Source organism: Rhipicephalus microplus, chromosome 3 (genome assembly GCF_043290135.1).
Source record: "Rhipicephalus microplus isolate Deutch F79 chromosome 3, USDA_Rmic, whole genome shotgun sequence".
Classification (NCBI taxonomy): domain Eukaryota; kingdom Metazoa; phylum Arthropoda; class Arachnida; order Ixodida; family Ixodidae; genus Rhipicephalus; species Rhipicephalus microplus.
Window position 1 is genome coordinate 253,179,747 of NC_134702.1, and position 22,629 is coordinate 253,202,375.

General features: G+C 48.6%; 1 protein-coding gene across 5 annotated transcripts in view; it reads left to right on the forward strand.

Annotated features, from left to right (window-relative positions):
* LOC119168643 (cytochrome P450 3A16) overlaps positions 1 to 22,629 on the forward strand; it is a 291,485-nt gene that overhangs the window by 35,956 nt on the left and 232,900 nt on the right. For 3 of the 5 annotated variants that reach the window (XM_075890905.1, XM_075890901.1, XM_075890903.1), the window contains 2 exons: positions 3,314 to 3,410; positions 4,353 to 4,405. In XM_075890905.1, coding sequence (XP_075747020.1) covers positions 3,314 to 3,410; positions 4,353 to 4,405 — 150 coding nt within the window. The remainder of the gene's footprint in view (positions 1 to 3,313; positions 3,411 to 4,352; positions 4,406 to 22,629) is intronic. The other 2 variants (XM_075890902.1, XM_075890906.1) reach the window with 1 other exon arrangement.

The following is a 22,629-nucleotide window of genomic DNA, read 5'->3' on the forward strand; positions in this document are numbered from 1 at the left end:
AAAAGACGGCTCAATGCAGTTTTGCGTAAACTACAGGGCACTTATTAACATCACCCGCAAGGATGTCTACCCCATGTCGCACATGCCTTGGATTCTCTGCAAAGTGCCAAGTGCTTCTCCAACATCGACTTGCACTCGGTTTATTGACAGACCCCTGCAAAAGAACGACGAACAGACTGTGTTTTCAGGCTGTAGAAATTAAACGTCAAGCCATTCAGCCTTTGCAATGCTCTAGCAACATTTGAGCATATCATTGACAGTTTCAGGAGGCTTGAATTGAGACTTGCTTGTTCTATGTGAACGATATTGTTATTTTCTCGCCAACCTTCCCTCAGCCCATGCAACGACTGGACGAAATTCTCGCGCGCCTTGCGAACGCAGGCCTTGATCTGAACACAAAAAGTGCTGTTTCACAAGCAAGACAATTAGCCGTAGGTCACATTGTAAGCAAGGACAGCATACGGCCCCATGCAGACAAGATTTGCGTGGTCCAACACTTCCCGCGTCCTGAAAAAGCCAGAGATTGAAGCTGTTTCTTCGTTCTCGCTTCATATTTTTTCCATTTCATTCGAGAATCGCCTTAATAGTTTTGCCTTTGCACAAGTTGCTCACATCAGGCACTCCTTTGTGTGATCTCCTGAATGTGAATTGGCGAAAGCTTGACTGAAAGGTGCTCTCGTATCCGAACCAGTCCTTTGCCATTTAATCGACTAGCGCCTACACTTCTGTACCCAGACACTGGTTGTATCCAGACACTGGTGGTCATAGCATTTGTGGTACCTTAAGGCAAGACAAATCTTCATGTAAGAACGTCATCGCATACACAAGCCGTGTACTGACCTCTGCCGAGAAAAATTATATCGGCCTGTGTGCTCAGATTTGGGTGCACGTTAAAGAACCCTAGGTGGTCAAAATTTCCGGAGCCCTCCACTACGGCGTCTCTCATAATCATATGGTGGTTTTGGGACTTTAAACCCCACAATTCAATCAATCAAAAATTATATCGTCACTGAGCAGGAGTGCCCACCGGAACCACAGACCGTCACGTGTTGTGCTGGCTCTCGTTATTCAAGAACTTGTCTGGCCGTCTTAGTCGCTGAACGCTTTGTTTACAAGAATATGACCACAGTATTACATACAAGTCGGGAAACACCAAGACGCCGAAGCGCTTTCATGTTGCCCGCTTCCTTCAGAGCGCATAACCCACCAATCACTGCCGCACGTGACGAGCTTTCGGCTGCCTCTCTCCCACAAGTTTCGTCCTGCTACTCTGGACCAAACTCCTGTAAACGAGTGTGCTTTATTATCCCACCAACGCACTGAATCTTACTGTCGTCGCCTCATGGACAGCCTTGACTGATTTATCAGCCCGTTAACGCCCGTCTACCCGACAGCTGACGCAATTCAAACTCGACAACTGCGTACTGTACCGCCATATCTACCCCCTGATGACCAATGCTGAGTGCTTGCTCTACTTCGCTCTCTTCGAGCTCAAGTCCTCAAGGCATATCACGACGATATGGCTGCTGGGCACCTGGGCTTTTAAAAAACGTACTACCGCATAAAATATCACTACTACTGGCTGGGATCGTCCACCAGTGTAGCAAAGTACGTTGCCTCGTGCGCCCTTTGTCAGCGTCGCGAGCTCCCACCATCAGCCAAAAGCGGACAATTCGAACCAAACCTCTTTCCCCTGCAGCCATTTGAGTTAGTTGGCTCTGACCTGTATGGTCCTTATCCTGTGACTGTCACGGGCAATAGATAGATAGTTACAGCTGGTGACCAGCTGACACACTACGCCGAAACAACCTCTATGCCTTCTGCATCAGCTTCAGAAGTTGCTGACGTTTTCCTTATAGCAGTATTCCTTAGTCACGGTACTTCTCGTGTTATCTAGAGTGACCGTGAGAAATTATTTTTCAGAACTCATCGCACAAGGGCCTAAGGCACCCAGTACTACTCAGAAAACAACCTCCAGTTACCATTCTCAGACGAACTTGCTGACTGAGTACTTTCATCGCACACTGTCAAACGTGATAGTTATGTATATCGAATCGGAGCACAGAAACTGCGATGCATTTTTTTAAATTTGCCGCGTTTTCGTACAATGGGTCTGTACAGCCCACAACCGATTACTCACCGTCCTAACTCGTCCACGGTCACTTCCCCTTTTATTTCCCCAATGTTTCCTTCTTGCATTCGCCTCTTAAACCATCTTCATTCTCCTGTGAAGAATAATACGTGTCTCGTCTTCTTCACTGCCACCAGCTCGCCCGCGTACACTGAATTCAAGCAACAAGATTGCAATCTTGACTACGATGCCTCTCATTGTACCGTGTCCTTCAGCCCTGGTGACCAAGGCCTGCTTGGTACACCCATTCGCACTCCTGGCCTGTGCGACAGGTTTCAGTTACGCTTCATTGGCCTCTACATTGTCTTGGAGACAACGTGTCCTGTCCATTATCACACGGCACCCAGTCTTCAAACGGACCGCGGCTGCCGGCAGCAGAAGTAGTCCACTTATCCTGCATGAAGACTTTCGCAAGGCGTTCTTCGCTTTGAACTGCGGTCAGAAATGGCGCTCAGGAAGCGCGCTTTCGGTTGGGGGAGGGTGGAATCAGTGTGGGCATTCATAATGCACATATACCTTAGTCCTTTATGTTCATCATTATGAGTGGTCATCGTTTTCATGGTGTCTATGGCGTCACTATAAGTATACAATATTGACGATTGAGGTATGTTTGCTAGCCCACTCTCGAAATAGTTAGTTGGTACGCCACTGTGTCGCATCCTAGTGCGATCGCCACAGCTCGGCCCCATGTGGTAAGTTACGCACCCTGCAGTCAGCGGCCTCCACTTTCAGGATTTTCGCATACTCCTGCCTCACACAACAAAGACATTATGAGAAGAGTTTTTTAGATACTGTAGCGGCACTTAAATTCCGACTCCTACGGACATGCAGTCATGTCCTCGAGAAGTCTTAAGTAGGGAGGAGCGTTTTTCAGTCGTCACAGTGATTCTCCAACATTAATTCATGTCCTCAATACACCCGAAGTTATAAGAAACGTCATTCGTAATAGTTTTTCCCTGCCTCCACAAGCACATACATTGAAATTATTATAAATATAAAGAGAAAGACCCGTGCGCAACCAAGTTATTGAAATTGTTCATCCTGCTGCTCTTTTTGTTACAGTCCTATGTTCTTTGTAGCGGTATTTCAGTACAAACATCGCACTCTACCGCAGTACTAATATAAACCTAAATATTTTCGTTGAAATAAGGGCCTGTTTTTCCTCTTTTCATCTGCTTACAGGGTAGCGTGGTACCAAAGACAGTACTGGTCTTCGCGAGGTGTGGAGCATGTGTCCTTTCTGCACACTTTGCGCAACATGGTGCGTATGTACTACATGGTGAGTGACCAAAATGCAGCTCAATAAGGATGAGACCATTACAAGTTGAAGTTGGAAATTATCTCTAACTACAATAAATCAGTTTTTCGTGCAACTAATTCGAATCCTAAACATTATGGCAAGGAAACGTCGAAGCTTTAGAAGACGAGAAGTCGCGAAACAATGATAAAAGTCGCTGAAGCCAGTGTTTTGCCAAACGAGATGCTTATTCAGTTTCGCAGGCCTTATAGTAAAAGCCCTGTTATAGAAACGTTCGTTCTATGAATGAAGTTTCATTATTTCTTTGGGAAGTCTTATATGATAAGTGCACGATTTGACCCGACTGAATTCGAGTGGGAGGGTCAAGTGGCCACATGTTTGAGGCGTGGCTCCACTCTTAGAGCGAGCCAAGCGCGCTTTGGAGCGGGTAGTTAGCACTCGGACGTTCTTAAGTTGAATGACTGGTCATTAGGAAAGATCAGGAAAGACGCGGTGAGCAGCGGGAAGGTACGCACGGTGACTTTGCTGCCGGTCGTTTGAGGTGTTTAACTCAAGCGGTCGGAGAGACTTTGACTGGCATACAGGAGCAGTGCCGTCCTTGCAACGATGGTACAAGGCCCACAACAAGTGCTGGTGTGAAACTTGCATTCATGGCCTCGTATTGCAACACACAGCATTGGTGCTGCTGGGACACAAGGTAGAAAGGCTCTGAATTATTTCGGCGTGAGGGCATTGCCACAATTTTTTGTGAAAAATCAATCTTCACCCGTTGAACTGCGCTTTGTTGTTCATGCACTTCATATTTTTTTGCACGGCTGTTTCAAGTAACGCATTTATAGAACTCATGTGGAAAGACTTCTTTAGGGATGCCGAATCCAGCTGGTGCAGCACGTGTGTGCTATACCTGATTCTTTGAGTTTGAAGCTGAAAGGAAAACTTTACTGTTATATTTTTCGCTTGCAGCCTGTTCACACCATTTGGCAGGAAATATATAGGACGCACGGACCTGTAGCAGGGTAAGCTTGTCATTTTTTTATGCAACATGATGTGTGACAATGCTCACAAAGCCTTCATCTACACGTTACCCAATGCAAGCGTGTATTTGTAAGAGATATGAAAGCAAACGCTGTACATTCTTTTATTAGCCTTTAGGCGTTCCGAAAATTGTACAATATGGGGCACCTAATGACTAATAGAGATCAATGAGATGTCACGGCTTCGATCGGTCTACTTGAAAGCAAAGTTTCACATGAAAGCACAGTTGTCATTGAACCCAGGACAATTCCGATAACTGTTCTCTCAGAGGGGAAGACGTTATCGCGTCTTTTTTAGACATTGACCCGTCTAACATAACTGTCAGCGAAATTCTTCGAGTATTTCAGCGAAACGAACCGAATGGTGAATAAACACAGATTATTAGAAGTAATCGTGCTGCCACTGTGAAAGGAAAAAAATACGACACAGGCAGCGGTAGGCTGAGACTAGGCAGATGAGCTTTACTTGCGTCTTGGAGAAAGCGTTCTTACAAATTCACCGAGGGCATCACCCGCGATGGCATCACTTCAAAGGATCTCTGGATCATCGGATGTTGGTCTGGCCATAGTGGAGGAATTTGTTAGGTGATGTCTTAGCGGCCGGCACCACATTCATATTGCGTTCGTCGCCAGGATGGATTCCTTTTGGCTGTGAAAAGTGGCGCTAACTGGTAGTAGGCTCTAGAGTTACTCTACATGTGACCATAAGGTAGCAGAGCTACGGCTGTTTTCCAAACGCTCTTAGCAACCATTCTCTGAGGAGAAGTTGATGCACTAGCTCCACTCGAGAAACATGACTGCGTCAACAAAAGTGGCTGCCGTTTACGTGGAATCTATCAAGTTACTGTATATTGGCTTGTTGCCTGTTAGCTACGGACAGGTACATTTATCTGCTTTAAATTCGTGTACTTCTGTGTTGTGTGGACGTATCGCTCTGCAAGAGTGCGGTGCTCAGAGTCGTCGGGGTCTAGCAATACAAGCTGACGCTTTGTGGTGAGTGAGGCAAACATGATCATTACTTTTTTTGTACGACAATTCTTGTTTTCAGCCGTTTTCTGGAACTAGAAATAATTCACTCGTTATCTTTTCATTCAATATTTAGGTTATTAGGCTAACCGTAGATGTACTTACTAACACTTATATCTCACTGCCGACTGAGGGTTACTGTCTACTTCTACATAGTGAAAACCTCAGTTGCTCTCTCAATTCAATGAAAATGTAGAGACTTCAAAGGTAGGGCCAAACGAACCCATTTCAGCCTCTATTTTGAAACATTTGAGTACCCGTGTGCCATATTTGCCCTTAAAGAGCCCGGCAATGCCATGCGCCTCTCAGGTTATAACACTTTTCAACGGGACTCATTCATTTGCCTTGTACATAAAACCTTAACCACGCAAGAGGTCAACCTCAAAGTTTCAATACCGTACTCATACACTATGGTCACGCTTCTTCTCCTGCGCAGAACTGACCCCCAGTGCACATCCTCAGTATTTATTGCAAACCTAAACTCAAAAACATTACATTCGCTGACATCTTCAGCATGGCACTGAAGCTCGCTGGGCATTACCCCTTTTAATAGTGACTGACTTGAATGGCCCTAGCAGGCTATAGGGCTATTGCAAGGAAGAGGTGCATGTAAGGAAACCTGTGGAGCTAGCTTCCACGCTGGGCATGACTCTTCAGACCCCGCGCAACTAACTCGTGTAGGTAACTCTGTCAACTGGGACACCTGCCGCGACCTACTACTTGCGAAAAACATCACACGCAGACTGGTTCAATACAGAAAACACCCTCGGTAGTGACCACTGCATTCTCAACACAATTCTACACGACCCCTACAATGCCCTATTGCATAGGCTCACCTACCAAATTGGGAAGCTTTCCGGCAGCCCTTACCTGACTCTCCGATCCTAAAGATCGGTTATTCCCAGTGGGCTCACTCTGTGCTCAGAGCACTAAGAAAAAAACCCAAAATACAACTCACGGATAGTCATCCGGATATAGATAACCATCTCCTCCATTTTTGGAAGGCCCGTCCCAGCCTCACAGAGATGGTGCCGATAAAACAAAACCACAAACTACTCATGCAGATACTGGATCTCGCACAGAAGGCGGCCGAGTACGCTTCTCAGCTCACCGACTCAAATGGAGTATATCGCTGTAACACTGACAGCAGGCAAACGTCCAGTCGCGATACATGGAAACTCTTCCGCAGTCTCATCCCACTCAAACGCAAGGCCAAACGCAAGAACTGCACCGAGCCTTTCACAATTTCCACAGCTCCACAACACAAATAGCCCTCTCACTGCCTTACTGATATCTTTGCACTCAGCAGGCCCCGCCGCGGTGGTCTAGTGGCTAAGGTACTCGGCTGCTGACCCGCAGGTCGCGGGTTCGATTCCCGGCTGCGGCGGCTGCATTTCCGATGGAGGCGGAAATGTTGTAGGCCCGTGTACTCAGATTTGGGTGCATGTTAAAGAACCCCAGGTGGTCAAAATTTCCGGAGCCCTCCACTACGGCGTCTCTCATAATCAAATGGTGGTTTTGGGACGTTAAACCCCACAAATCAATCAATCAATCATTTGCACTCAGCAGGGCACGCGAGGCTCCACGTATCGCTGTGCAGGCAGAGAGAACTTGGCACTAAATGCTCCTTTACAGTTGCATGACCTTCGCGGTGCTCTAGTCAAAATTAGGCGAAGTACGGCTTGCAGGCGGGACAAAATTACCGTTTAAATCCTGGCAAATCTACCGATGCAGCGCACCAATCGCTTCTCTAGTATATTTATGCTATCTTGTTCGGAAAAACGCCCCTCCCACTAGACTGGAAAACGTCTTTAGGAACTTCATTCCAAAGCCAAGAAAACCGATCAACACAGGGAATCCCAGACCCATTTCTCTTACTTCTTGTGTGGAAAAGCTAATAGAAACTACTGTCAGGGATTGTGTCTCTCCTTTCTTGGAAGAGAGCCATATTTTCGCCGATTCTATGTACGGCTTCATGCCCAATAAATCTTCGCAGGACATACTTCTACAAATACGCCACGAAGTACTTAATACCGTAAAACACCCTCACAATGACAAGATCATTCTAGCGTTTGACCTTAAGAGAACCCTTAATAACGTCAAGCACGAAGTCATCTTAGCTCACCTAAGCGCCACCAACAGTGGTGAGCGCTCCTTCAACTGCATTCGAAACTTTCTTACTGAGAGAGCTGCATATGTTCGAATCCAAGATCAGGAATACGGCCCCTATCCCCTGGGCACGTGAGGCACACAACAGGCGCTGTGTTGTCGCCTCTGCTGTTCAACTTAGCTATGGCGCAGCTCCCGTCCCGTTCGGCCACTGTCGACGGGGTAAAGCATGCTCTTTATGCGGACGACATGACTCTGTGGTTCATAGAGGGATGCTTGGGTGGCATGGAGGACAGCGTGCAAACCGCAGACCATAAATTGGACGAATATGCGGCGTACTGCGGCCTCCAGTGTTCCCCACAGAAGTCTGAATTCATGCACCTTCAGCCGTCAGTGAAGTTCACTTCGTCCATTACCTTTTCTATGCACAGTGTACCTATTAATGATGCACAGGAAATCAGTGTCCTTGGACTCCACATTCACAAACACTGCAGGGTCGAGACAACACTTTCCAAGCTGCGTAAGCTTGGAGAACAAGTGGGCCGCACGGTCCGCCGAGTGTCCAACAAGTGGGGAGTTCCCAAAAGCAAGGATGCGCTTCGTCTCGCACAAGTTTTTGTCACTAGTCGCATCTTGTATGCGACCCCGTACCTGCAATTACGGAAGCACGATAAAGATTCCTTAGAGGTGCCCCTTCGTAAAATTGTCAAGAGCCCTAGACCTCCTGATCACTACTTCTAATGCAAACCTTCTTGCCTTGGGAGTGGTAAACACCTATCAGGAGCTTCAGTAAGCTCACCGAACAAATCAATACACGCGCTTGCGCAGACCCCGTCGGCCAGACGACTCCTAGATCGCCAACACCTTCGGCATGAACTCCGCACAGAGGAGCGGGTACGAGTGCCCGAACAATAAAAATACGTGATTCATGTTCGACCCTTCCCCACAAGTATGTCACGTGAGTCGCACACTGGCCGTCAAAAGACGCGGGCTCTTGCTCTTCGGCGCCGATTCTGCTCCATACAAAACGTACTCTACACTGACGTCTCCGACCCTTACCGCGGGGATCGTTATTGGAAGCCGTGGTCAACCAAGACAGGCAGGTAGATGGTGTGTCCTTCCACACAACCAATGCTACCCATGCTGAAGATGTGGCCATAGCTGTGGCTATATATGTTACGAGAAGGAGACCGACTCGGAGGGGTAGTCACCGATGTATTTACAGCCGGTTAAGCGAGCAGCGCCAGCCACACAGATTACCTCGTGCCAGTCTATCTACTTTGTCTTCTTCAACTCCATGCATTGGCACTAGCATGACACGCGGTGGCGGAGGCACCGTCCCGGTGCTTTAAAGGTCGTTATCTGACGCTTTCTTGTAGGGCTTGATCCGCGAGATGTGTACAATATCACTGGGCCGCATAGTAGACGATGATGGATAGATGGGGCTGATCTCGTAGGTGACAGGTGTTACTTGACGCAATATACGGTAGGGTCCCATGTAATGAGTTTTTCTGATAGGCCCAGCCGACGATAAGGGGACCAGAGTAAAACGAGGGTACCTGGAGCGAAATGTACGTCTCTATGTTCCGCATCGTACCGACGGCATTGGTTAGTTTGTGACGCCATCAGCCGAGCGCGAGCGAGCTGACGGGCATGATCGGCTCGCGCAATCGCGTCGCGGGCATACTCGCTGGTGGACGACGTGTGAGCCGAGATGACGGTGTCCAGTGGTAAAGTCGGCTCTCTTTCGTACAACAAGTAGAATGGCGAGAAGCCCGCTGTGTCGTGACGGGATGAATTATACGCGAAAGTTGCGTAGGGTAAGGCGAAGTCCCAGTCTCGGTGGTCGGACGACACGTACATAGCGAGCATGTTTGTTGCAGTTAAGTCGTTCCGTGAGGCCGTATGTTTGAGGGTGGTAAGCGGTTGTCAATGTGTGTTGTGTGGAACAAGAACGCAGAATGTCGGCGATGACTTGGGATAGAAATGTACGGCCACAGTCTGTGAGAAGCTGTCTCGGAGCACCATGAATCAATATAACGTCCCGTAACAAGAAGTCAGCGACGTCGGTTGCAAAGCTGGTCGGTAGAGCTCGCAGAATAGCATAGCGTATAGCGTAGTCACCAATATCGGCTATCCATTTGTTTCCCAATGTTGATGTGGGAAAAGGACCAAGCAGGTCTAACCCAACACGGTAAAATGGTTCCTCGGGTATGTCAACTGGTTGAAGATGGCCAGCGGGTAGCAGGGACGCTATTTTACGACAATGGCATAGGTCACACGTGGCGACGTATCGGCGTACCAAGCGAGCAAGGCCTGGCCAGAAGAAACGGTGCCGGACGCGCTCGTACGTGCGGGATACACCAAGGTGTCCAGCCGTGGGAGCGTCGTGAAGTTCGGTGAGAACACAGCGGCGCAAATGCTTAGGCACAACAATGAGAAGGTCGGGCCCGTCTGGTCGAAAATTTCGACGGCATAGCACACCATTTTGAATGACAAAGTAGTGGACGGAAGCATCATTTGGGGAAGATTTCATACGGCTGATGATCTCAAGCAGCACTGGATCACGCTTCTGTTTTTCCCCATATCAAGGAAGTCGAACACTGACAAGATAGAGTTCTACGTGGGCTCGTCAATGTCCTCTGGATCGTCGACAAGGTACCAGGAGAGGCAATCGGCATGATGGTGTAGGTGGCCAGATTTGTATACCACCGAATAGGAAAACTCTTGCAGGCGCAAAGCTAAGCGACCAAGGCGGCCTGATGGATCTTTCAGAGAGTTGAGCCAGCAGAGCACTGGTGGTCGGTAACTACCGAAAATGGGCGTCCATATAGATAAGGTCAAAATTTGGCCACCGCCCATACAAGAGCCAAGCACTCACTCTCTGTGATCGAATAGTTACGTTCAGGGGCGCATAGGAGGCGGCTGTCAGTTGCAATAACGCAATCATGGCCATGTTGTTTCTGAGCCAGCGCTGCACCAATACCATGTCCACTTGCATCTGTACGGATTTCCGTAGGGGCAGCAGGGATGAAGTGTTCCACAATCGGAGTAGTGAGAAGAGCGACGAGAGTCGAGAACGCAGAAGCCTCTTCGGAGCCCCATGAAAACGGGACTTCTTTCTTGAGTAGCTGCGTAAGCGGCCTCACTATGTGCGCAAATTTTTTCATGAAGCGTCGGAAGTAGGAGCATAGTCCGATAAAGCAGCGTACATTCTTCGCAGATCGTGGTACAAAAAAGTTTTTGACGGCACTGATTTTTGCCGGGGCTGGTTGTACACCATTGGCGTCTACTGAATGGTCAAGTACTGTGATTAGATGGCGTCCAAAGTGACATTTGGACGAGTTGAGCGGCAGGCCAGCACGACGGAAGATTCCTAAGATGGCTGAGAGGCGTTCTATACGAGTTTCAATTGTTGGTGAAAAGACGATGACGTCGTCCAAGTATCACAAACAGGTGGACCATTTGAATCCTCTGAGCAGGGAGTCCATCATTTGTTCGAAGGTGGCTGAAGCGTTACAAAGGCCGAAGGGCAAGAATTTGAACTGATATAGGCCATCGGGGGTGATGAATGCCAATTTTTTACGGTCAATTTCATCTACCTCTATCTGCCAGTAGCCGGAACGGGAGGAAAAATAGCAGGACCCATAGAGGCAATCAGCGCATAATCTATTCGTGGATGAGGGTACACGTCTTTTTTGGTTAATTTTGTTGAGCTGTCGATAACCAACGGAGAAACGCCATGCACCGTCTTTCTTGTGGAATAGCACTACGTGAGAAGCCCAAAGACTGCAGGATGGCTTAATTATGTCCTTGGCGAGCATTTTGTCGACCTCACTTGGGATATTGTGACACTCGGCCGCCGACACCCGATATGGACACCTATGACTAGGAAGCTCATTACCCGTGTTTAGGCGGTGGGTCATACCGGTAGCTATCCCTAACGGACGGTCGCTGAGGTCAAAAATGTCGATGTAGGACAGAAGAACCACGTGGAGCTCATCAGTCTGCTGCGGCGTTAAGATGGAAGCGATCATCGACGTAATAGCGCTGTCGGAGCAAGTGGCAGATTTATGTTGAGCGTGGGGGTCAGAAGGAGCGGCCATCGCGAAAGCATCGACCGCATTGTCTTCTAAGGTGCAGAGCATCGCCAAAGAGATCCCTTGTGGCAGAACTTGAGGTGTCAACCTAAAGTTGACAACTGGGAGGCACGTAGAATTCCCTGCGACGGACAGAATGGTGTGTGGTAATGTAATGCTGTGGTTTATGAGGACATCGGTGATAGGGGTCAGAACATAGTCACAGTCGGGAACTGGTTGTATTGAGACGAGCTCTATGTAGGTCAGTGTCTGTGGAGAGAGGCGCGCGTATCCCGTTGTGCAGAGGTGACTCGGCCGTTGTGCAAGAGGTTCTGTTGCGGGCAAGAGTAGACGGAGCGTACTGGTCGAACAGTCTATGAGGGCAGAATGCGCGACAGAAAGTCGAGGCCTAAGATTACGTCGTGGGGGCATTTATCAAGGACGATGAAGAGAACAGCTGTGTTTCTATTTGCAATGGTCACACGCGCGGAGCACATTCCATTGATAGATGCTATTCCACCATCCGCAACACGGACGAACTGAGTGGTCGCAGGTGTGAGAACCTTCTTGAGCTTGCGGCGAAAATCACTCGTGATCACGTAAAGTTGAGCACCGGGGTCGACAAGAGCAGTGACATGTGCGCCGTCTGGTGGTGGTAGTGGTTAGAAGGAAGAGGAAAAAGGCACCTAATTTCTGTCTGCCTTCAGGCGACACGGCGCAGTGCCTTATAGCGGTGGGGGGAAGGAGGAATAAAAAGAATAGAAGAAAAATAGATGAAGAAATAGACAGGAAAGCGACAAAAAAAGGAGATAGGAAAGTGAGGATCCAGTCGAAGCAGTCCAAGGGCGGGGCGCCACAATGCGAGAGCTGCATGGCGTCAGGAGACCGCGGAGGGCGAACCAGTCAGCGGGAGCTACGCTGGCGTCGGAGATCGCGAGGGCACAACCGTCCAGCTTGAAATCCTGCGAGCGAATCCCCAGTGTGCGCCGTCTGCTTGTACGTCTATAAGGTTTCGTTTTGTCGGTATCGTTAAGAGAGGATTTTCGGTCAGTCCGAGCAATGCAGCGCCTCCTCCAGGGGCGCCAACACTTGGTTTTCCGTCGGGGAACCTCGTGGGAAGGCGGGGGAAGACGGTCGGCAGGGCTGTGAAGAACGAGACTGGCGACTTTGGGTGGATGGAGAGCGGGAGTAGCGGTGTTCAGAAGCAGGTTCTTGGGCAAAATGGTCGCGGCTGGACTCATGGCGATAGGCTGGACGTGCATAGAAGGGACGAGAGGGCGGTTGTGCAGGAGATCCCCAGCGACTTCTGCAATGGCGAGAAATATGCCCGATTCTGTGACACGAGAAGCAGATCGGCTTGTCATCGTGTGTTCGCCATGTGGACGGATTAGGGAACGTTGAGAGAGAGCGGGTCGGGAAGGGACATGCAGGCGTGTATTGGGGCTGGCAGTCGGTGCGGGGACGAGGTGAGATAGAGTGAATTCCCAAGCTGGCGATTTCCTGCCGGAAGACTGCTTGAATAAGAGGCAACGTAATTGGAGAAGAGGAGTCAGGGTACGTTGGTCCTACCTTAGCTGGAGCAGCCGCTTCAAGTTCCCGCCTGAAGATGCACGTCAAGTAGTCACAGGTGTCTGGTGGATGATGTGTCGAGACACGAGGACGTCGCAGTGGTGTACGGAAGGCACTGCAACTGATGGGAGGTGCGTCTGCTTTTAGCTTGTTATTACCGGGGGCAATCTTGAATGATCGCATCAACAGATGACACATTGTTGAATACCAACCAGTTGAATGCATCGTTGGCGATAACCTTTAAAATATGTGCAACTGTTTCTGGTTCGGACATGTCTTCGTCAGCTTGGCGGCATAGTGAGAGGACAGCCTGAATGTAACCGATGTAGGGCTCAGTGGAAGATTGTGCGCGAGTCAACTCATTTTTTGCAGCTTCATGACGACCAGAGATGTTGCCAAAAAGCTTACGGATCTTTTACTTGAAGTTGTCCCAGCTTGTTGTGTCATGCTCGTGGTTGTCATACCAAACACGGGGGGTTCTGTCGAGATAAAAGTTGACGTTTGCGAGCATAATAGTGGGATCCCACCTGTAATTGGTGCTGACGCGTTCGTAGCGGCGTAGCCACTAGTCGACGTTGGAACCCTCGCTGCCCGAGAACACGCCGGGGTGTTTGAGCATGGCAAGCGTCACGAAAGTAGTTGCGGGCGCTGGATTGACAGGCCGGACAGAAGGGCGGGCGACCGCATAGGATGTAGCCGAGTCCTGAGTGGTCATGTTGTGAGCCGCGAGGGAGCGTCCGCTTCGGAGTTCCATGGCGAGGACGGGGAGCGCACAACTCCACCAAATATGTTACGAGAAGGAGGCCGACTCGGAGGGCTAGTCACCGATGTATTTACAGCCGGTTAAGCGAGCAGCGCCAGCCACACAGATTAGCTCGCGCCAGTCTATCTACTTTGTCTTCGACTCCGTGCACTCGCACGTAGCAATATCATACGACAGTTCTCAAATTATAGTATCAGACTTCAAAGGAGCTTGCCGGAATTTTCTACTAGAATTAATCACTCCACAAGCTGCCAAAATTCTTAAATCCTGTCAGCCAGTAGGTTACTCCTGCCCGCATTCTATAATCTGGATTCCTAGTCATCAGGGCTTCGCAGGCAATGAGGCGGCGCACTCTGCCACCCGCGCACTCAATCTCCGGGCGACTGCCTCGCCCACCGATGACGCTTGCGTTCCAGAAGAGAACGTTCCTCTCTTAACTTTTAGAGATATTTATCGATTACCGGGACTCCCACCGCCGTTTTCCTCCGCCCTGCAAAGGACTCGGAAAGGCGGTCGAGAAAATTCTTCTCCGGCTATTTACGAATACTTTACTGTGTCCGGCAGTGCTTCAACACTTTGACTCTTTTTTTTCTGGCCTCTGCCAGTACTGTGCGGAGGTGACTGACACCTACCACATGGTATGAGTATGCCGGCTTTACCTTTCCTAACACCCGAACCTGAATCCAACAAGAAAGAACTGGGAGGCGGCCCGGCTAGGTTGCATGGACCTTGCGGCCCAACGAGTCATGGTTTAGCGTTCCAGGACAGCGGCCATGACCAATGGGGTTCCTGACTAGGGACTTCACATAGTACTGCAGGGAGGCTGACGCACTAGAAGCTGGTCTCTCTGGTGACCTCTCTTTTTTTCAAATGTTTACTACAATTGCTTCTATATTTCTTTACCAGGGTTTTAATTACTACTCCAACACGCAAAGAGTATAGGGTACAGCCTCAAAGGCGCAACAGCCTATTCTTAAGCAGTTAGAAATATTTGCCATTTACTTTTCATGACCTCCAACCGCCCGCGACGTAAAAGCTCAACGTAACAATCACATAGAAGCAGCCAATTAGTTGCAGAACAAGTGCGTGCAATTCGCCAGTTCACAAGAAATTTGAAAGTATGAGTACGATCACTCCAAATCAGCAAAAATTCAATATTGCGCAAACTTTGATACTAATAATTTTACACTTGAGCAAGACAGGAAGAAGTTAGGAGACAATAGGCACGTGATAAGGGGGGTCATTCAGTGAAACTAGCTGGCGTAAGCTTGTAAAAGCAGAAACAGCTCCGGGTGGGGGATAATTAGAAAAAAATGAGTTTTCAGGCAGTTAAGAAAAGGCCAGACAAACTACAAGTCGGATAAAGTTGAAATCTGATGAGCAGTCAGGTGGTATTTTACAGTGCTAAGAAAGTGCAACAGAACCCCTTAGCGAAAGCGTAGCAGCGTAGCATGAATTGGCGAAATTTGGTTCAAATGCAAATGCCAGACCAATCCTATTCGTATATTTACTAAAATCACGTGATAAAAAATCGTTTAGAGAAAAAAAGTAGAGGTCTGGAGGGTGGCCTCTTGGCGACCACCTGCCAGTAATGCACTTCTTCACCAGAGCAGGATTCGCCAGCCTGATGCAGTACTTGGCCACTGCCTCCCATAATTACAGCAATGACCCTGTGTCCCCTCAGGCTGTCAAGCAACTTTCAAAGGTGGCGGTCACACCTGCAGTACAGCGGAGGTTGCTAAGAATCTCTGGGTTTCGACAGGCCACCATTGGAATCGGAACTTTGCTATTTTCAAAGCTAGAACGCTATCTAGAGAGGCTAGGGCAGCTGCTCTATTCGAGAAATTTAGGACACGTGAGACTTTTACAGTGCTGAAAAACGAACGCGTCCTATGCCACCGTGGATTAGATGACAAAAAAAACTAAGTGTAGGGTTTCTAATACACGGGAATATCGCGGGCAACATAGAGGATTACTTTAGCTATAATGAAAGCGTTGTAGGTAACGTGATTGCTCAATAAGAGATACAAGATGAAGGTGGTGCCGGCCTACGCGCCTACTTTAAGCCGTGATTATCATTTATTTGAACGCTTCTATGAATACACAAAACGAGCAATCAATAAAGTCGCAGTATACTATTATAACGGGCGACTTCAATGCCAAAGTAGGCAAGAAACAAGCTGGAGACCTTGCAGGGGGGGGGGATTATGGCATCGGCTCTAGAAATGCCAGAGGGGAGTTATTAGTAGAGTTCGTAGAGTGAAATAACTTACGGATATTGAATACCTTCATCACGAAACGGGCTAATCATGAGTGAACGTGATGAAGTTCTGATGGCAGAACTAAAAGTAGACTTCGATCTGTGTGCACACGCAGGCGTTGTACATGATGTAGAGGTAGTTGGCAAGATCCGATGCAGTGAGCATAAAGTAAAAAGAGCTCGTTTCACATAGACTTAGAGAAGCATAGACAAAATCTGATGCACAGGAAGCCAATTATTGAACTAGCGATGAGAGCAAAAACATAAGAATTCAGAGTTTCGCTTCAAAATAGATTCAAGGCCCTGATCGAGAGCCCGATACTAGCGTTGCGAAAATGAACCATATTCTTCCTTGTATTGTGAAAGTGTGTGCAATAGAAGTCAGAAGTGCAGTATTAGACAGGACACTAGCAAACTATCTCAGGAGACGAGGAACCTCAAAAGACGACAAACCACGAATACCTCAAATGCAACCGACAAAATATAGCTAGTGGAGCTCTCGATGTTACTCGATTGGTGCAAGGTAGCCGATATCAGAAGGTATATCACGAAGAAAATTGAGCAGGTTGTAAAAAGCGACAGAAGCCTAAAAACAGCAAAATCAAACTTGTGAATAGGCAAAAAATGGATGTATGCAGTAAGAAACAAGGAAGCCATTGTCATAACCAATATGAATAGAATAGTCGAGGTCATGGAGGAGTTCTACAGAGAGGTGTAGAGAAGCCAAAACAACGAAGCTAATATTGCGAGAAACAATACTCCAGAGGAATTCGACATCCGTCCGTAATGACACAGGAAGTAAGGAAAGCCCTAGAAGCAATGAAAAGAGGCAAATCCGCAGATGAGGATAAGGTAATAACAGACCTCGTGAAAGATGACGGAGAAATTGTGTTGAAAAAACTGGCCACCTTATATACAAAGTGACTCTTGACAGAAAGAGGACCGAAATCCTGCAAAATGCCAGCACCACCCTAATTTATATAAAGGAGACATCAAGGACTTCGGATTATACAGGCCGATCAGATTACTGTCCCTTCTTTACAAGCAATTTACAAAAATATTAGCTAATTGAACTAAGGCGACGTTAGAAATGTAAACCAAAGGACCAAGCAAGCTTCCGTTTAGGCTACTTCAATATAAACCATATTGATTGTATCAATTAGGTAATAGAGAAATGCGCGAAACACAACCAACCCCTATACATAGCTTTCATAGATTACAAGAAGGCGTTTGAATCAGCCGACACATCAGCAGAAATGCAGGCGCTACGAAATCAAGGCATCAAGAACCCTACATGAACGTACTGGAAGAAATCTAGAGAGGATCTACAGTCACTATAGTTTTCTATAATGAAAGCGACAGAATACCATTGAAGAATGGGGTAGGACAAGGAAACACTATCTCTCCAATGCTATTCAGCGCGTGTTTACAGGATATTTTCAGGACGCTTGGTTGGGAAGAGCTAGGAATAAAAGTAATGGAGAGTATCTCAGTAAGCTGCGATTCGCTGATGACATTGCCTTGATAAGTAACACAGGGGACGTTCTACAGCTCATGATTACAGAAATGCAAACGGAGAGCAGAAAAGTAGGTCTGAAAGTTTATGTGCACAAAGTTAAAGTAATGTGCAACAGTGTCGGCAGAAAAGAGCCCTTTGCTATAGGTGGAGGGATAATGGAAGGTGTAAAGTAATGTCTACTTAAAGCGAATCGTATCCGCAGAGCCGAACCATGAGAGTGAAATAACAATAAGGGTAAAGATGGGGCGGGTCAAATTCGGAAATCGTTTCGAATCATGAACGGTAATCTGCCACTATCCCTCAAAAGGAAAGTTTATAACGGCTGCACATTGCCAGTACTTAACTAAGGAGCGTAAAGCTAAAGGCTTACAAGGAGGGTTCTGGTTAAATTTAGGACAGCGAGCGATGCGAAGAAAACTGATAGGTGTGTAGCATTGATATATGGCATTGATATATGGCCTGGAACTCCGCAACCGAACTCTATCTTCGCCGTTAACGATGGCCACCGGCGTTGCACAGCAGACCATTCCTACATCCCCACCTGCCCGCTGTCCCGTTGTCCCATGAGAGCGAGACCCGGTCATCTTCAGCGGCACCGATGAGCAGGACGTCGAAGACTGGCTCTTTTCGTACGAGAAAGTAAGCGTCAATAATAAGTGGGACAAAAACAACAAACTTGGCCGCGTCCACTTTTACCTGAGAAGAGTAGTGGAGCTCTGGGTTCAACAACCATGAAGCTAAGCTTATCGACTGGGTCACTTTCAAGATCACCTTCGCGGACGTGTTTGGCCTACCAAAAGTGCGCAAGCTCCACGCAGAACAGCGCTTGCGAGATCGCGCCCAGCTGTCTGGAGAGGGTTTCACGTCGTACATTGAGAACGTTGTGGGCCTCTGTCGTCGCTACAATTCAGACATGTCTGAAACAGCCAAGGTGAAACATATTATGAAAGGCATCGAAGATGATGCCTTCGACATGTTGGTGGCGAAAGACCCGCGAACAGTTGCGGAAGTTATTAGGCACTACCAAAACTACGATCAGTTGCGAACACAGCGCATTTCAACACGACGCCCTACTTTCGACATGACGATGACGCCATCATTGACCGTTGGTGCAATTTCACCGGAACATACGGTATTGACGCCGCAAATCCATCAGTTCATCCGAGAGGAAATGGCTCGCCAGTTGTCTCTTTCGCCCTTCCTTCCCAGCAATACTCATGGGCTGACCTCGTCGCTGCGCAAAACCTTTGAAAAGCAATTCTGCGAGGCACTCCCGCCCATGTACCAGCCACCGCCTGTGTCCGCTCTCCTGACTTACGCTGACGTCGCACGAAGGCCGGCACATACGCCGTCAAACGTCGTCGACTCTGCCCACCGAACGAACGCCTTCTACACAACACGCGTACCAGGAGGTTCGCAAGTTCCCCTTTCCCGCCATCCTTCAATGCTTCCCAACAATCCTTGGCGCACACCGGATAACAGTCTCATCTGCTACTACAGTCGTCTGCCTGGTCATATTGAGTGGTTCTGTCGCCGGCGCGTCCCTCATGCAGGTACCATCCATGAACCCTACGACTACGCCCACAAAAAGCCACCACAGACACTGCCTCTAGATGCTACTTCGGATACCCCTACACCGAGCCGCCGCGCCTTCAACCAGCACAGATCGCCCTCCCCACGCCGACGTTCGCCTTCACCGATGCTTCGGCGTGCACCACCTGCCCAAACGGAAAACTGACCATCGCAGTTCCGGAGGCCAGAACTGCGCCGCCGTCGAACTCTACAACGCCTCGTCCTCTACCCACTAACGAAATAAGTTTTTATCGAAGATGTTGCCGTTCAAACATTATTCTATACTGGAGCTGTCGTGTCTGTATTGAGTGAAGCAATGTGTCGCAAGTTTTAAAGAAGGTTACGATTCCACTTTCTGGCTTCTCCCTGCGTACGACAACCGTGCATCAAGTAAACCCTTCTATAACTTGCACCGCTCGGCTATTCATCCAGGACATTCTGTACGTGGTCGAATTAATCGTTTTTCCACACTGCTCGCACGACGTGATATTAGGCTGGGACTTCCTTTCCACACAACATGCCTTCGCTGATTGTGCCCGGGCCGAACTAGAATTATCATCACTCACAGACGAGGATTCTAACAAGCCTTCCATTTCTCGTGTTGTCGTCGCTGCGGACACGGATATCCCACCTATGTCTTCGGTTATTGTGCCGATCTTCTGCGACCATGCTGGTTTTTCGAACGTCATGTTCACGCCATCTGAAGACTTCACTTCTCGAAAAAACGTTCTTCTACCTTTTGCTCTTTTGATGATCAAAAAAACTTCCGCAGCCATTTGCACCACGAATCCCCTTTCAGTGGCAGCTAGATTATTCCGTTGCGAATGTAGCGGCCGTTTTGAGAACATTGATTGTATTTGCGCCTGTCAACTGCTCGATCGCGCTACAAGCCTTCAAATTACCAGTGTTACTCCCGCTCCCACGTCTAACACATCAATCCTGGACGCCTTCCTTCCATCGATTGATTCGGACCTTCATGTTGTCTAACGAACCCAGCTCTTGACACTTCTCGGCCGCTTCCGGACATCCTTCGATGTCAAGCAGACCAATTTGGGCCAAACATCAGCAATTGTTCATCGTATATACACCGGCGCCCACGCACCATTGCGTCAGCGTCCATACCGGGTCTCTCACTCTGATCGCCAGGTTATTGACAATCAAGTGTCTGATATGCTCATTCGTGGCGTCATAAAGCCGCCCAACAGTTCGTGGGCCTCCCCAGTGGTACTGGTCAAAAAGAAGGACGGGAGCATCCAATTCTCTGTTGATTACAGTCGCCTTAACGAGATCACGCGCAAAGATGTTTATCCACTCCCCAGAATTGACGACGCTCTCGACTGTTTTCAAGGAGCAGAGTTCTTTTCCTCGCTCGATCTTACATCAGGATACTGGCAAGTACCCATGGATGAATCTGACCGCGCCTAGACTGCGTTTGTAACTCCGGACGGCTCGTACGAATTTAACGTGATGCCTTTTGGTCTTTGCAACGCCCCTGCCACCTTCGAGCGTCTGATGGGCAACATACTTCGAAGCCTCAAAAGGCATGTGGCATACGTGTCTTTGCTATCTGGACGACGTCGTCGTTTGTTCAAAAGACTTCGATACCCATCTTCTGCGCCTCGCAAGTGTCCTGGAATGCCTCACACATGCTCTGCTTCAACTAAATTTGAAAAAGTGCCATTTTGCCGCCCGGAAGCTTACCATCTTAGGGCATGTGTCAGCAAGGATGGTGTTCTACCTGACACTGCAAAACTCGGGGCCGTCGCCCAGTTTCCTAAGCCATCGACACTAAAGGAACTCCGACGCTTTATCGGCTTATGTTCATCTTTTCGTCGATTCGTCCGTAATTTTGCATCCGTAATAGCCCCTTTAAGACGGCTGCTTTCTGACACGAAAGGTTTTCAGCTGGTCTTCCGCTTGCGATGACGCATTTGCGAAACTACGTAATTTGTTGACATCTCCACCGATTCTCCGTCACTTTGACCCAGATGCCCCCACCAAAATCCACACCGACGCTAGTGGAGTCGGCCTTGGCCCTATTTCTGCTCAACGCAAGTCTGGATTCGACGAGTACGTTGTTCACTATGCCAGTCGCACTCTTACTAGAGCTGAAGCGAATTATTCGGTCACAGAAAAGGAATGTATGGCAATTGTTTGGGCAATCACGAAATTTCGACCCTACGTCTACGGCCGTTAATTTGACGTCGTGACTGATCACCACGGCCTCTGCTGGTTATAGGCTCCAAAAGACCCGTCTGGCCGTCTTGCTCGTTTGGCATTGGGTCTCCAAGGCTATGATATCCGTGTCATCTACAGGTCGGCCCGCCGACATTCAGATGCCGATGCGGTTTCCCGCTCTCCCCTTCCCCATGAACTAGGAAGTGCGTCTGTTTCCAGTCTCGATGCTGCAGCCCCTTCGTTCACTGACATGCACTCCAAGCAGTGCCAAGACGCTTGGATAGTCTCTATGATAGAAGTACTGTCCCAGCCAACTCAAGGTACCACCAATCGTTCACTACGACGTACAGCTCAACATTTCGCCATCCGCGATGAACTTTTGTACCATCGCAACAACCTTTCCGATGGCCGCAAGTGGTTGCTTGTGAATCCCCGCCACCTACGTGCTGCTATTTGCAACTCCTTTCACGCGGATCCTCAATGTGGCCACGCCGGTGTGATAAAAACGTATGCACGCTTCCGGCTGCGGTAATATTGGCGCGCAATGTACAAATTTGTCCGACAGTACGTACGTTCGTGTTCCAAACCTCAACGCTGAAAAAGCCCACCGAACTTAGCCAATTGACAACTGCAGCCGCTGCCTTGCCCATCCAGACCTTGTGCCCGCATCGGAATTGACTTGTGCGGTCCCCTTCTCCACACTCCTGACGGGAACCGCTGGGTGGTTGTCGCTATCGATCACTTGACACGCTATGCTGAAACTGCTGCTCTGCCAGAAGCCACATCTTGTGAAGTTGGCTTGTTTATCCTTCACAATCTTGTTCTTCGCCATGGTGCACCTCGTGAGCTACTCAACGACCATGGACGTACGTTTCTTTCCGAAGCCGTATAGGCCCTTCTTGGTGAATGCAACGTTGTGCATAGGACAACCAGCGCGTACCATCCGCAAACAAATGAAATGACCGAACGGTTAAACCACACACTGGGCAACATGCTGTCTATGTACGTGTCCGCTGACCACACCAACTGGGAGCACGTACTGCCATTTGTTACGCTTAAAATAGCGCTACTCAGTCTACGACAGGATTCTCTCTGTTCTTTCTCCTCTACGGCCGCGAACCTTCCTCATTC